The sequence below is a fragment of the Centruroides sculpturatus genome, unplaced genomic scaffold, assembly GCF_000671375.1.
Source record: "Centruroides sculpturatus isolate CEXI.00-Female unplaced genomic scaffold, Cexi_2.0 scaffold14, whole genome shotgun sequence".
NCBI lineage: Eukaryota > Metazoa > Arthropoda > Arachnida > Scorpiones > Buthidae > Centruroides > Centruroides sculpturatus.
The window spans coordinates 1,454,048-1,470,278 of NW_019384312.1; the positions used below are offsets into that span (position 1 = coordinate 1,454,048).

At 23.8% G+C, this 16,231-nt stretch overlaps 1 protein-coding gene across 1 annotated transcript in view; it reads right to left on the minus strand.

Moving 5' to 3' along the window:
• Nucleotides 1-16,231, minus strand: part of LOC111621887 (uncharacterized protein CG43867-like) — a 243,537-nt gene that overhangs the window by 120,624 nt on the left and 106,682 nt on the right. The window contains exons 10-14 of the mRNA XM_023364145.1: nucleotides 15,370-15,601; nucleotides 12,475-12,608; nucleotides 9,894-10,004; nucleotides 6,431-6,517; nucleotides 3,077-3,146 (exon numbers count right to left, since the gene is read on the minus strand). Coding sequence (XP_023219913.1) covers nucleotides 3,077-3,146; nucleotides 6,431-6,517; nucleotides 9,894-10,004; nucleotides 12,475-12,608; nucleotides 15,370-15,601 — 634 coding nt within the window. The remainder of the gene's footprint in view (nucleotides 1-3,076; nucleotides 3,147-6,430; nucleotides 6,518-9,893; nucleotides 10,005-12,474; nucleotides 12,609-15,369; nucleotides 15,602-16,231) is intronic.

Sequence of the window (16,231 nt, forward strand, 5' to 3'; positions counted from 1 at the left end):
CATGAAGAGATTGTCAGATGTGCTAGAAGGTCATATATCCAATTTTTAACAATTTTAGAGAAAAATCAAAAGAGTTTGAAATCATATAAAAAGTTCAATTTATGATATATTGACCTGATTTTTCAATGGTAACTTCTCTTCATAGGAAGTTTTCATTGAAAATCTTTGTTGTTTCGATAACTTCACTCACTTATCAGTTAGAAGAAAAGTGACATATGACATTATGGCGTGGACATGACAAGATATGCAGTTATTTTACATCAAGCCTATGATAATGACTTTTTAAAGATAATAATCTAAAAGTTTTTAAAAGTTTTATCTATTAATTTAAAAATATACTTTTTATTATTATATTTAAAGATTGAGTTGTAATAAATTTTGAATTTTAAATAGCATTGAAACTATATGTTTTAATGTTATCATAACTTATGTATCCAAAGCATACTGTATTTTATATCATAATAAGTATTTCTATTTCAGCAGAGGATATTTAAGAAAGTATTTAGTGTATTTAAGCTATACTGCACCTTTGTTAGTCAGCCCCAAACTTTTTACTGTATTTTAATTAAAAAAAATAATAGTAATAATAATAAAAAAAATAATAGTAATAATAATAAAAAAATCAATAAAATTATAATGTGACATTGTCACAATGCCAAGCTGCAATTTTTATTCATATTTTTAATTTATTTAATTTAAAATATATGCTCTCAATTTTAATAGTGTTTTGCCCCTATACACCATACTTTTCCTGATCACGCCAATCATCTATGTAATTCCATTAAAAATTTTCTTGTGGAATTTACTGTTTAAAAAAATAATCTGCTGTGGTGCCAAATCTGGCAACACTGTAAACTATCTCGTAACACAGTTTCATAGTTACTTTTTTCCCACATGCACATACAATTATTTTGTTTGTGCACCTTACAATAATTGGTTTAAGGCAGGTTCAAGATAATGACCATAATAGGATTTGGAGATAATGATATTCCATAAAAGACAAAAATATTGACATATCTCACTCATCCCATAAAAATGGCTTTTTGTGGGTGAGTGAGAAATTTTAGTCAAGATAGAAGAGCTAGCGGTTAGGTGGGTGTTCTAGAAGTTAAAAATATTTTTGGATAAAACATGAAAAGGAAAATTACTATTGTAAAAGCATTTACCAAGCTATTTCACTTGACAGAAAACAACAAATGTGCACGTGATAATTCAATTGGAAAGGAGCAAGTTGAAAACGTGGAAGACTATGATTATTCAACAAAGTGAAATTGATTCTTCTAAAAAGATTCAAAGATTAGAACAAGTTATTTGTGATATTAATAGTAAAAATAAAAATAGTGAATCAGCACAAAATTCTAAGTCAAAACTAGGTTTATTTTATGAAACATGAAGGATAGAAAAAACACAGTTTTATAAAATTTAATACAATATATGAACTTTCAGCTGAGTGTTCAGATGCAATTTCATCTTACGAGAAAGGGTGTGTGATAGCAAAACCATTATAGAAGCATTTAGTATGTTTAAAAAAAATGACTGATTTTACAATGATCATTTGTTTCCAAACAGTTCTGTAATTTTTCAGTTATGTTAAACGTTTTTCTACAAAACTACAAGGATCAACTTTAGATATTGTACAAGCATTTGAAATGGTGTCTCGTGTGAAATCAGTGTTAGAACAGTCTAGAGAAGATATTCAGAATTTGATGTTATATACAGCAAGAGTGCAATAGAGCGTCATTTATCTGAAAGCTGGTTAACCGACATTTCGGATAAACAGCATTCCAGTCAGCAAATTTAAATTTTTGCTAGTGCTGTGGCGCTGCAATCTTTGGCTATATGTTGGGCTACTCCAATATTTTTTCTTGTTGGTGTGTGTGTTTTAGCTGGCAGCACTGGCACTTTTGTGTGGTGTTTTTCTGAAGACTGTTTGTCGTGCTGAATCAAACATTTTTGATACTAGATTAACTTCTAAAGTATAATTTTTTTGTTTTTATATTTTTCAATATATTTATTTTGTTTGTAAAAAATAAATAAATCATTTTTAACGATACAATAGCCACAATTATTATTTTAAAAAGTTTACGTTAGGCTTAACATCGATGAAAATTCAACGGAGAAAAATTTCAACATGGCATAGGTTAATATATTTTTTCGTACATAATCGGTTATCCGAAAAATAAGTTATCCGAACAATCCCAGTTCCCAATTGATTCAGATAAGCGACACTCTACTGTATATAAGATCAGAGTAAATTAGATTCTCTAATTTAATCTGAGGTTTGAGAAAATGGCTAATAATGTGATTACGATATTCTATTGATTCCATTAAATATGAGCTGTGAATTAATTGAAAAACTAGAAAATGAAATTTTAAATTATTTTGTAGATGATTTGCCATGAATTAAACATGAATTTAAACATGAATTAAAACTATGGAAAAGAGTTTGGTGTGAGATGGATGATAAGTCTGATAGTATAAGATTGACATTATCTAATAGCAGAAGTTGTTCTAAATGTTCCCAAATATTACTAAAGTTTTAAATCTTTTATTAATACCAGTAATTTCATCTGGTGTTAAAAGAGCAAATTTGTTATTGAGACATGTACTGTGCATGATGATTTACAAAGCTGTACAAGTGAACAGAGATTTAACATACTTATTTTGTTAATGACACATAAAGACATTGATGTAAACTTAGATGAAATGACAGATCTATATGCAAGAAAACATCTAAGATGAATGTTACTTTTAAATCCATTGAAAATAAAAATATTTCTTTCTGATTAATGAAAACCATCTATTTATATACATCACAGTCTTGATACTAAAAATAATTGATTTTGGATATTGATATTCACATGAAGCACATCCCCTAATGAAATTCCTGAATCTGACCCTAAAGAGGAAAACTTTAGAAAATGTTTTAAAATAAAAACTCTTACTTCTATTAAAAAAAGAATTATAATCACTTTGTAGATTTTAAATTTTTACTTACACTTCAAATTTCTACAACAAATAATTTACATCTTACATTTATCAAAAAATAAATAAATAAATAAACTTTAAAACCTACCTTTAACCCATTCTTCCATTGTATTTATTGAATCAGCAGTTAAATAATATGTGCGTTTTCCAGTAGATATCTAAAAATATGTATAAACTTGTTATGAAAAGAATATAATAAAATTAAAGAATATTGTATAACATAAAAATATAGATTTGATATTATACATTAAAATTTTATCATATATTTATTACATATATTTTATATTTGTAATTTACATTTTAAGTATTTGTTTTGAAAATTTTAAGTTTTTTTCAAAAGTAAAAATTCATTTCGGTCCAATTAGTTATTTTAATCATCCTTCTATAAGAAATCTTTATTAGCTATTTTGAGATAATTATTTACCTCAAATCAGTATTTTTACTTTTAATTATATAATATATTTTTCTTTTATAACAAAAAATGATCTTGTATTTAAAATTCAAATTAATAAATAAAAATTATTGTTTTTATTATTAAAATAGTAAAAGGTTGTATTTAAAAGCAAAAAATAGGATTTATAATACTCAAGGCAAAAAAATTAATAAATTTTTCAAATAAGTCAATACTAGGAAGTAATGAAATAATTCTGCAAAGAAAAAAATCAATAAAAGGTGGAGCAAAAATCTCACTCAACTGTTGTTAAAATGACAAAGAAAATAAAATGAATTATACCTTCAATAAAACATAATTACTGTCCTTTTCTTGCATTATTTAGAATTTATTGATAGGCATATATATTAACTCTTTATTTATGTTATGCAGATAGAAAAGAGAAAATATTTATGTCGTCAGTTCACGTTATGTTAAGTTTTTTCTAATCCACGTTATTTATTCAGAAATTTACTGGGATTTGCAAGTTTATCGGTACTTATAGAGAGACAAGAAACATGCTTTAACATTGTGATTAATTTATCAATAGCATGCTATTCAACACCTTATGGAATTGATAAATCTCAAAGTAATAAATCACCTTTCTGTTATGTGATTTAATAGTTACATATATTTTAATTAAAAAAAACTATCAAAATCAAGAAATGCATATACAGTAAAACCTTGCTAAATCAAATTGAGTTAACTCAAAACTGTCTACAGGGTCTGGCACAGTAGGATTTTCAATTTAATACAGTCTCATTAAGTTGAAATTGTTGGTACTTTTAACTAACTTATTTTCCCAGATATCCTCTATCCTTTGATAGGTGATCTTCATTTTGTCTTACAGAGTTCATAACAATTTGTTATTGCAAATTTCCATGTTATCATCAAAAATTTCCAGTACCCTAATATTGTTAGATTTAAAGCTTATTCTGTATTTACAACAACATTAGTTCAAAACATAGCAATGATACAAAATTCTTTGTACCATTAATGACAAAAGTAAATCACTATCTTATGCCAATCAATATAATGATGATGTCATGGAGTCAAATTTGGTATAATGCATAAAAGCCCAGACTATATCAATCAATTCAGTATTCAAACACAAATTCTGGAAAAAAGTCGCTTATGCTTGACTGAACAAACTCAACTCTCTAAAACAAATTTCTGATTCACAAATTAAAGAAAAAGTCGCTCTAAAAATATATTTTAGACGATCACCATTTTTTAAGGAACTTTTTTAAATGTAGGCAGTTGTGTAGCCTAAAAAGGAAGGTCCAGCTGTCTATAATTTGTTCTAGAACACTATGTAAAAGTGGTGATTGTCTAAAATATATTTTTAGAGCAACTTTTTAGAGCAATTTGTGAAAAAATAATTTATTCATCCGTCAGAAATTCAAATATATCGTTAAAATTCGTCACCAGAGGGATATCTTGGCGTAATCTACATTTGTCAGCACTAATCCTCGGTAGATAAAAGGAGCCAGAAACCCAACTGGATAAGGATGAACTAATAAGACGTCGCAAGATTTACCATTCCAATTTTAAAGAAGAATTTTTTAATCTTTATTGGTTTTTGTGTTTTTTAAGGAACTTTTTTAAATGTAGGCAGTTGTGTAGCCTAAAAAGGAAGGTCCAGCTGTCTATAATTTGTTCTAGAACACTATGTAAAAATGGTGATCGTCTAAAATATATTTTTAGAGCGACTTTGTCTTTAATTTGTGAAAAAATAATTTATTCATCCGACGGAAATTCAAAAATTTCTGATTAAAAACATATTTTATTTCATCATCAATAAAATATTTTTATGATAAAAGTAAAAAATATGAAAATGTTGCTGATACTTCTGATCAAGATCAACAAAATAGTGCATATTTTGTAAGAAGAAAACTCCCTCATTTAACTAAAATTAATGTTAATGCAAAATACAGTACTTTTAATTGTGATTGTTAATTAATTATTGATTGAAAAAAAATTATTGATTACTTTAATAAACATATTTCTCTTAGTAACGAAAAAGAATAGTATACATTTGCTAACTTCTGGGACATAACCCCATGTTTTGCATTAGTCCTTTGTTTCATATGGCACAGATTTGCATAACATGACACTTTTCCAAACCATAACTACCGTGTTAAATGAAGGATACCTGTATATACCTGATATATATTTCTAATCAAATATAACAACTTCTTATAACTAGATATCTGTATAAATCAAAACTTAAAGTTAATTAGAAGAATATACCGTATTTACTCGCATATAAGACAATCTCACATATAGGACGAGGTGACTTAAAAGATCAAATTAAAGAAAATTAGATTTATTAATACAATTCCAATTCTATATCAAATACACATAAATGCACACATTGCTCTGTAAAAATTACTGAGATTTTAAACTTTAAGGAAAAATCTTGTAAAATCGACAACATAATTTGTTCATGTAAAGTTGAACAGTCTGGAACCTTTTTTGTCAATTCTTAACAGTCAAATCCACTCTGTCGATTACACTTATGGGTTTCTCCGAATTCTGAATTCTGAAAAATCATCTATTTTCATCTGGGAATAAATTTAAACTTATTTCAGGCTCCTGTGTGATTTTGGAATTCAATTCAAAAGCATTGCTTTTCCTATTGCTATTTATCTTCAGCTTTAGTCTTGAAAATACACAAGAATGATTCAAACGACCCAGATAAAATACTTTTGTTTTTAAACACAATAGAATGAGCATCCATTAAAAAATGTGAATACATGGTTCACAAAAATTATCACAAAACCGCAAAGAATCCTTCAAACATACCTATGGACGACCTATGTTTTTGAAGCAGTGAAAAATGTATAAAAACCTTGTCTTATATGCGAGTAAATATGGTATGTAATAAAAAGAAAATTATACAACTATAACATAAAAAGTTTTTATATTTTTTTTTTATTATCGATTTGGAAACATTTTTTATTTTATTTTATTTTGTCAATTTATTTAAACAAAAATGTAATACAATACCTCAAATGTTGCTGCACCTTCTGCCCTGTTAACCCTGCATACTTCATCTAAAATTATCTGTCCCTGGGGTTTGCGACAGACATCATTCTATAAAATATATTATAAATTAGAATAAAATAAAATATAAATAAATAAATATATAGAGAGAACTTTTATACAAAAATATTTGCTAAAATAAATACTTTCCTCTGGGTGTGTAAAAAGTTGCATGAACATATCAGTTATTTATGTTTATTCCCATATTGTAGAGAGCACTGTAATGTGCATGTGCCAGTTTCTACTTGGAAAAATTTGAATGTTATTTGTTTTTAAACTTAAGTTGTTCTGTTTTTTAAATTATTAGTTCCATTCTATGTTCAACAGTTGTAAGCTGAAGATGTCCATTTGAAAACGAAAGTAAACATTTGTTTGAGTAAAGTGTTGGAATTTATTAGCTGATTTTGGGTGTTGATGTATAGTATTTAATAAATAAATAAAAACAACTAATAATTACTTGATTTTTTAATTTTTATACTACCTAGAATTATTCTGTTTTGTTTATTTTATTCAAAATTTTTTGAGAAATATATATTCAGTTCTCTTTAATATTTTTAAAGAATGTTCCTATTAAGCAAGGATCAAAAATAAAAAATGTTTTGTTTTTATTGATAAGAATAAAATAAAATGCTTTATTATTTTTTTTATCTGTTAAAACAGACTACAAGTGATACAAAATAAGAATACAACAAAACCTTTCTTCTAGAAATCAGAACAAAGTTTTATTTCTTAAAATACTTTTCTGCATTAAACTTTTACTAGATTCTGCAAATGAAGATCAATGTTTTAAATCACAAATCTTATTATAAAACTAACACTTATATGATGCTCACTAATAACATATTCAAGTTCTTAGTTGTCACCATTTTACACTATTGGATTTCTATTTACTGTTTTTTTTTTTTTTTTATTCATAAGCAAAAATACTAACTCCATATTTATTTTTGTAGAAATTTCAATTATAATTTTTTTAGCTCCTAGTGAGCAATACATAGAACAAACTAGTTTACTTTTTCAGTCTGAAAATTGTATTATAATATATTAGTTACTTTTTAAATGTGTAGATTAGGGATTGTATACCGGTTTACCAATTTAAATTGACAAAATTCAGTAAACTTAGCAGTAAATTTTTGAAATTTACCGGTAATTAGGTAAATGAAAAAGCCATACTAGAAATTTCTATGTAGAAAATATTGTGTTTATAGATATTTAAAAGGGCTAAAGGGACATTGAAAAAAAAAAAAAAAAAACAGGTAAGTGTAGGCAACAATATACCTCATTATTAATTTTATGTGAGGTATTTTTTGTTTAATTTTAATGTAATGACCATTCGTCCAACAAGTGTTGAATCAGAAAGGGTATTCTCAGGATCTGGATTATTTTGTACAAAACTTAGATCAAAATTAGGAGATAATACTATAAATAATTTAAGTTTCTTGAAAAGTTAATTTTAAAAGTGGTAATCAATAAAATGGTATTAGGTACTATATATTATTTCTGTTGTATTTTTATTTTTCTGTATTATTTTATTTCTGTTTATTTCTATATTTATTATTATAGTTTGTTTAGAATAACACTTTAATTTTTATATTTTTTATATTTGATATCTTTGAAATAAAAAATGTGAAATCGAAATAATAATGACATATTTTTTATCACCTTAATTTTATTTTTCAAAAAAAAAATTTACTGGTAATTTACCGGTAAACCGGTATTTTAATTTTAATTTACCAAATTACCGGTAAATGAAAAAGTCGGTAAATTTACAATCCCTAGTGTAGAGAATGGCATAAGATTAACTGAAGCATTTAAACCAACTAAATTTCAGAATATTTATAAGAGTTTTTGAAAGAAACAAGAACTATATAAAATCTAATAAATTCTTTTAAATATTAAAAATCAATAATAGTTATCTAAGTTGAGCAAAATAATACAATTCAATGTCTGACCAATGGAAATACTAATTTGAAATAATTCTCTATTATATACAGACATAAAATATAATTCATTAAATTGATATAAAATTTAAAAAAAAACTATTAATTAATGAAAATTACAAAATAAACTTACACATCAAACTGATAAAATTACAATATTAATCACTAAAAAATTAATAGAAAAATGTAGTAATTAAAAAAATTAGTTCAAAAATAATTCATTCTAACTACTGAGAGGCATCAATTAATAACTATTAAACCGTAACAAATTATATTTTAATTAAAGAGTAGTATTTTAAAGTTCTTATCAAAATTTGATGTAAATTTAAATGCCTGTAATTTATGATATAATACAATGACTGTAATTTAATTTAAAAAACAAACAATTTAATAAATAATCATAAATACTGAACATAATTATTGAATCAAAATGAAGTTTTATACGATAAATTTAACTTGTTTATAAATTATTTTGAATTATTAATATAATATCATTAAAATATATTTACTAAAGTAATAAAATTTTCATATTAAGTTCTTCAAGGAAATAAATAAATCAATAATTTATGAAAATTATATGTAATAATCCAAGAAATAATTAAAACTTAATTGTGAATCATTTTAAATTACTGAACTTTCAGTTCTGAATTACATTTTATTATTTAATTAATACAAAAATTAATAAGTCTTAAAATTATTATTGTATACTAATTATTTCAGTTTAATGATTTTAAATTCTATTATTAAATTAAATTTTCAGTTTTTAATTGTAAGCTTTTATTTTATAGTGAATGATAAAAAAAATTAACAAAAGATAAATCAACATTTCAATATTCCCTTTAGAGCCATCATTAAATAGTAATTAAAAATTGACTACAATTTCTTAAATAAACATTAAAAATTTATAGTAATTAATTTTTACTTTACTCTGAAATAATATAGAAGTAATTTTTATAAATAAATAGAAAGAATTACATTATTATGATATCATCATAAGATACAGAAAATTAATTATTGAAAAGTTTGAAAATTAAACATGATGCATTAGTTTCATCCTTCAGTCCCCAGAGTCACATTAGTAAAACTGACTTGTAGAAAACTATTGAATAATGCAATAGGTAATTCTTTTGACTTTTAATTTATGTAAATATAACTTGTATGCCAACTTTTAAAATAGATAATAATTTGTAATTGAGATAATTATAAATATAATACAAATGAGTTGAAATTACAATATATAGTATATTTTCTTACTTAAAATATTCCATTACATTTATGGACATATAATATATATGTGTATACATGTGACATAAATGGAAAACAATCCTAAAGAATTTTTGAAATATTGTTATTTTTTTCAATATTTTTATTCTAATTTCTCAGTAAAATATAATCAACAAGATATGAAATATATTTATTTACCATTAATAGCTTAAAGATTAAAGCTTATACTTATTATTAATAAATAAATTATTATAAAGTATACATACTTGAGTTTTATAGTAACTTAGTGTTCCATTTTTCAGAACAAACCATCTACGTCTCCATGTTTTAAATTTTCCACCTAATTTAGTTAAATAACCACTTTTCTCTAAAGATTCCTGAAAGACATATAGAACATTCATTAGAAAAAACTTCAAATATTTTTATAAGTGTTGTGAAAATTAAATATGAAAGATAATACAATGAAATGCCATGAAGTTTGCTTAAGAATTTTCATTGATTTATTTTCAACATAGTTTTATCATTTCTTATAATCAGAAGCCATTCAAATCTTATATCAGCAAAAATGTATCCTACTTTGATTCCCTTACCACATCATCATCAGCCATCAGAAATCAAGGTATTCTCTCCCCTTAATTATGCCATCAGACCAAAAGTTAAAACCATTCACAAATACAGGGAAATTATTTTCACACAATTATATCTGTTTACAACATTACTTTTATTTATTGTGGCAGCTACAAGTTGGTAATGAACTACTTTCACAGTGCACCTTGACTGCAGAATTCTGAATGCAGATCATTGCAATCCTCATTTTACAGACTGACACAGCCTATAAAATGGAAAAATATAAATTCTTGTCAAAATATATATCAGAACATGAAAGTTGCATGATATATAATAAACAATTTTAAAAGAATGCTATAATAATATTGCAGTCATCCTCCAAAAATTTTGCGACAACTGGTGGGTGAAAAACAATAAGTACAATCTTATATCATCAAAGACTGACCATCCCTCCTCCCACCATGAGATACAAATGAATTCCCCTCCCCATAAACTATTGACATAATATTTGAATAGTTCTTCAATACAAATTAAATGAAAAATTCATTTCATATATAATTAATGATTTATTTTTTAAGAATTAAAAATAATTATTCAATTAATATATTATTTACTACACAAACAAAATTTATTGTTTCAATGAAAAATAGAACACTTGATTAGAACCCTAATTTTGTGTAACCCTGCATTTTTTGTGTCATGTGGTATATTACAAATTTACAACAAGCATTTTATTCTGGCTGACTAAGAATCACTATGTCAGATAAAATAATTCTAAGACATTTAAGTTTTTGTCACATGACAGCAGTAGCAACCTCCTACGCCTAATACTATTATTTTGTTAGAGGAAAATGTCTTTTTCAAAGAGAGTTTTAAAAGATTTCAACTTACAGTATACAGAGTAGAAAATATAGTAAATATTTATGTGATTTTTCTTAGATTGTTTCAGAATATACTGGAAAATTTTTTTGAAAAATGGGACATTGAATAAATGCAAATTACCATGAAAGTGAGTTCTTACAACTATTGGATACAAATTTGTTCTTTTTTCTCTTCTAATTAAGTTAAAAAATTCAAATTAATAAAGTGCAAAAGCTTGCTAATATTTTATTTAAATTATACAGGATATTCTGCTTGAAAATACCCAATTTTAATTTACCATAAAAATGAATAATTTAAGACAGTGGTTTCCAACATATTTTTATCATAGAACCCTTTTCATCTTATTAAAAAATGTTGGAACCCTGGTAATTTTAAATATCTTTATTTTCACCTAGTGAAACCTAGTCACCTAGTCAAAAAAAATATTGTTATTTTCACCTAGATATTTTTCTTGAGCTAAGATTGTTATTTTAATCAATAAAATAAAAATCAAAGTATTAGTAATAAATTCAAACACTGTACTACAAGCAAAACAATCTAGAATCAATGACTGAGATGAGCTTAAAATTAAAATGACAAAATTTTGATATTGTATTTTTCAAAAATGTTTAACTCAATAATATCAAAATATCAACAAGCAAATATTTATTGTGATATTGTCACAATGCTGGGCTGCAAATTTTAATCATATTTTTATTAATTTATTTCATTTAAAATATACTCTCCACTTTAAATTAGTACTATAGTGTCTTGCTCCTGTACATCATACTTTTCTGTTAGCAATGGAGTCATGCCTGTCATCTATCTAACTCTTTTCAGGTGTAAATTTTTGAATTGAAATAACATGACTTCTGGTTTACAACAAAAGCTCATCTATAGTTAATCAAGGCCTCCAGACCCTAAGCTATCCATATATGGTCTTTGCTTTCATCTATGCAATGCCATTCTCGAGATTAAGGAAGGATAGACAGACAAATGACAGAGAATTTAATAGGTTTACAATTTTTTCAAATTGCAGCCTAATTATAATAAGAAACTATATTTCAAAAAATAATAAGAATCTAAATAAAAAAACTATCTTATTTGTTTATATAATCAGTTACAATATAACTTTACTTATAAACCTATAATTTTTCACAATCATCATTAAAAAAATTGTTAATTAAATTACAGTACAAATAAAATTACTATGATATTGACTTTAATTGTTCACTTTATAAATTTTGTTTATTTAAATTATCAAGTAAAGTAAAATTTTTACCAACTTAAAAATTTTTTTTGTCAAATTAATTAATTGGAAATTAAAAACAACTTTAATATTGAATTATGATTTATTTATTTCAACAAAAGTTAGTAAAATATAAATATTATTTTAATAAAAAATATAAAATTTCTTACTTTTTTGGGACTGACTTGAGTGATTGACATTTTGACAGCTTGTGGTTCAACTGAAACAATACTAATGGTATCAGAAGAAACAGCATCAGGTGGAATTGCATAGTCATCAGACAAAACGGATTCTATTGATGCATCTAAAAAACAACATATATACTATTAACTTGAGATCAAAAGTTTATAAATTAAAAACAAATAATATATTATTTTAAAAAATAAAAAGTTAAATTGATTTAAAAGCAGTTTAAAATTTAATGTAATTATGACTTAAAAATACAATATTTCAAATAGTGTTATTCTATTTATTATTTTTTGATAGAATAAAATTAAAAATATTCAAATTTCAAATCCTTAATAAAACATATCATGCACTTTCAAAAATTGCATATGAAATTACTATAACATATAAAATAATATATCATTATTTACTGTATTCATAAATAAAATTTTTAACTATATAATTTTTAGACAGAAAGAAAATGAATAAAAATATAACACTTCCTTTTCTATTTATAAATAAATTTTTAATCAACAGGTATCAAAATAAATAAATAAATTATTTATTTATTTATTTTGATACCTGTTGATTAAAAATTTATTTATAAATAGAAAAGGAAGTGTTATATTTTTATTCATTTTCTTTCTGTCTAAAAATTATATAGTTAAAAATTTTATTTATGAATACAGTAAATAATGATATATTATTTTATATGTTATAGTAATTTCATATGCAATTTTTGAAAGTGCATGATATGTTTTATTAAGGATTTGAAATTTGAATATTTTTAATTTTATTCTATCAAAAAATAATAAATAGAATAACACTATTTGAAATATTGTATTTTTAAGTCATAATTACATTAAATTTTAAACTGCTTTTAAATCAATTTAACTTTTTATTTTTTAAAATAATATATTATTTGTTTTTAATTTATAAACTTTTGATCTCAAGTTAATAGTATATATNTAAAAAAGATATTGTAAAATCTAAGTGACTCGTACAACATGGAATTCATATAAAACGGAATTATCAATAGTGTTATGGGGGGTCGACCGTATATATATATATTTACATATAATCTCTATTTATATCTGTTTTACTGATATGCTACATTTCTGGCTTTTCATATTTACAAAAATTATATTATTTACAAAAATCATAGCAATTCACATGAGAAAAAATGTTTGAATATTTATTTAACCTCTATAAGTAAAATGATGGCTATCATATTCTGAGATCCTGATGAACATTCCTGATGAATGTTCATGGAACATTAATCAATGCTGACACTTAACATACAATTTTAGAAAGTTCATGGGAGGTCATAAACAGAAAAAAACATACAATAAAATATGTTTGTCCTTTTTATACTTTTTATACAGTCATTTGAATTGTATAACACATGCCATCTGCAAATAACTGAAGCAATGAAAAAGTATATCTGATCAGAACATAAAAAATTAATGTTAGTTTTCATTTCCTATACTTATTGAAATTACAAAAACTGGGAAGCATCTCAGTTATAAATTACATTTACATTTTATATATCACTTTCAAGCTTATTTATTGTAGATTAAATAGTAAAATAGGTGCAATGGGGCTAATTTCATTTAAAATATATGCCCAATTTTGCTCTTCCTGTACTGGTGTTCCTCCTTGCCATTCTGGCTATTGAATTTACCTCCATCCAGTATAAAAACACTTCTGAAAATAACTTCTCCACTTGACACTCTTTCATTGATTTTTTCTATTTAGTTTTTAATTTTCATTGATTTCCAATTATTTTTTAATTTTATGTTGTTAATGGAAAGTTTATTGTAAATTAAATTTTAGTCAGATAAACTGACATTATTTCTTTCAAAGTGCATGGCACCTAAGCAAAGAACTCTTTTAGATAGTTTTTTTTTTTTTTAATCACCTAAGTTCAATTAAATGTCATCAATTTAATTTTCATGCAGAAATGAATATCTAACTGTAAAGGTATTTACAAAACAATGTATACCAGGAAATTTTATAAGTCATATTAATTAATAAATTTTATGTANAATGAATACAGAAAGTAAATAAATAAATAAATTTATTTATTTATTTACTTTCTGTATTCATTTTTAATTTAACCATAAGTTTTTAAAGCAAAATATTTTGCCTCAAAAAATTATAGTTAAATTAAAACTAGTAAGAAACGCAGAATTTATCATTTCATAAAATTTTGAAATGATTGGGTTGTGTTGATATATCAATACTAATGCAAGATTATTAGAGAAAGCTCCCTCTCAATGTATATTTATTAAGGTTGAAAATGGTAAATGAGCATTGTGTAATGAATGAATGGTGATTGTCAACTTAACTCAATGAGTCTTGTTTGAATGAAAAATACAGAATATAATAAAAACTAAATTCTAGAGAAGAAAGTTGCATTATGTATAAAAATAATAAAATTTATAGTATACATTGAATTTGTTTATTAAAATTGTTTTAATTGCTATTAAAATAAAAAAGTTTTTAAAGTTTATAAGAACTTCAAATATTTATTATATCAAATATTAATATATTTATTTCAAATAATTCAAATGACAAAAGTTTAACAGTAATGTTTTTATATTTTTATATAGAATAAAAATATTTTTTAAGCATATATGCTTCTTATATTAAATGAAAATCATAATTTTATATATATTGCAGATTTTCAAATATAATCACAAATGTTATAAAACCTTTTGTTTTCACATTGTATATATTTTTATATTATAAAAATTACATTCAATTTTATAAAATATGCATTTGAATAGTGTACAAAAAATTTTATGAAAGCATTGGTTATCTGTTATTTCCTAAATTAAATAACATTGCATTCAAAAGAACTAAAAAATTTGAAACAAAGATGAATTTAAACTAACCTCGTTTTACAGATTTTGTAGGTGATATGCAGTTTTGTTTAGCAGGTGAAGGTGATAAACTACTACCAGTTGTTTTTCCACTTTTACTAGGACTACCTGTTGAAAGACTTGATTCTGTTTCTCCACTTGTTGTTTGTGATGATGTAGTTGTAACTGTGACTCTTGTATCTTCATTATCAGATGAATCTGATGAATCACCAGTAAAAGGTATTGATCTTATTTGAGATGCTCTCTACATAGATAAATAATATTTAAAATAAATTATAACAAAATTTGTAATTTATATAATTTATAACAAAATATTAAAAACACATGTAAATATATAGTAAAATTATAAATAAAATTTATTGCAATTAACCATATATTTTAGTTTTTATTTCAAATAAGCAAATTGTAAAATTAATATTACTTACAACAAATCTTAACATTGTTTTAAAACTTTTTAATTTATTTAAAATATTAATATTAACTGTATTTGATAAAAGATGAATATTAATGTTATTAAGTTTAAATAAATTTGCATAAAATTTTAGCATATAAGTTTTTATATCAGTTTATTTAATGATAACAACTTCGTATAAAAAGATAATTTACTATAGTATAAAAACAAAATTTATTCTTGGATCTTATTGATCTAAAAAAAAATACACTGCTAAATTAGAAACAATGATTCAAATCCACATTATACAAACAAAGAACATTTTCAGCATCTTTTAGAAATCAATAGCATTTTATTGTATCCAACTATTTTTGAATTTTTTTTATGCTCCTCATCAAATAAAACCTGCTATATTTATAGTTATTTTTATAATGTAAATTTCCAGACTTAAATTATATTATTAAATTAAATTAAATTATTAAA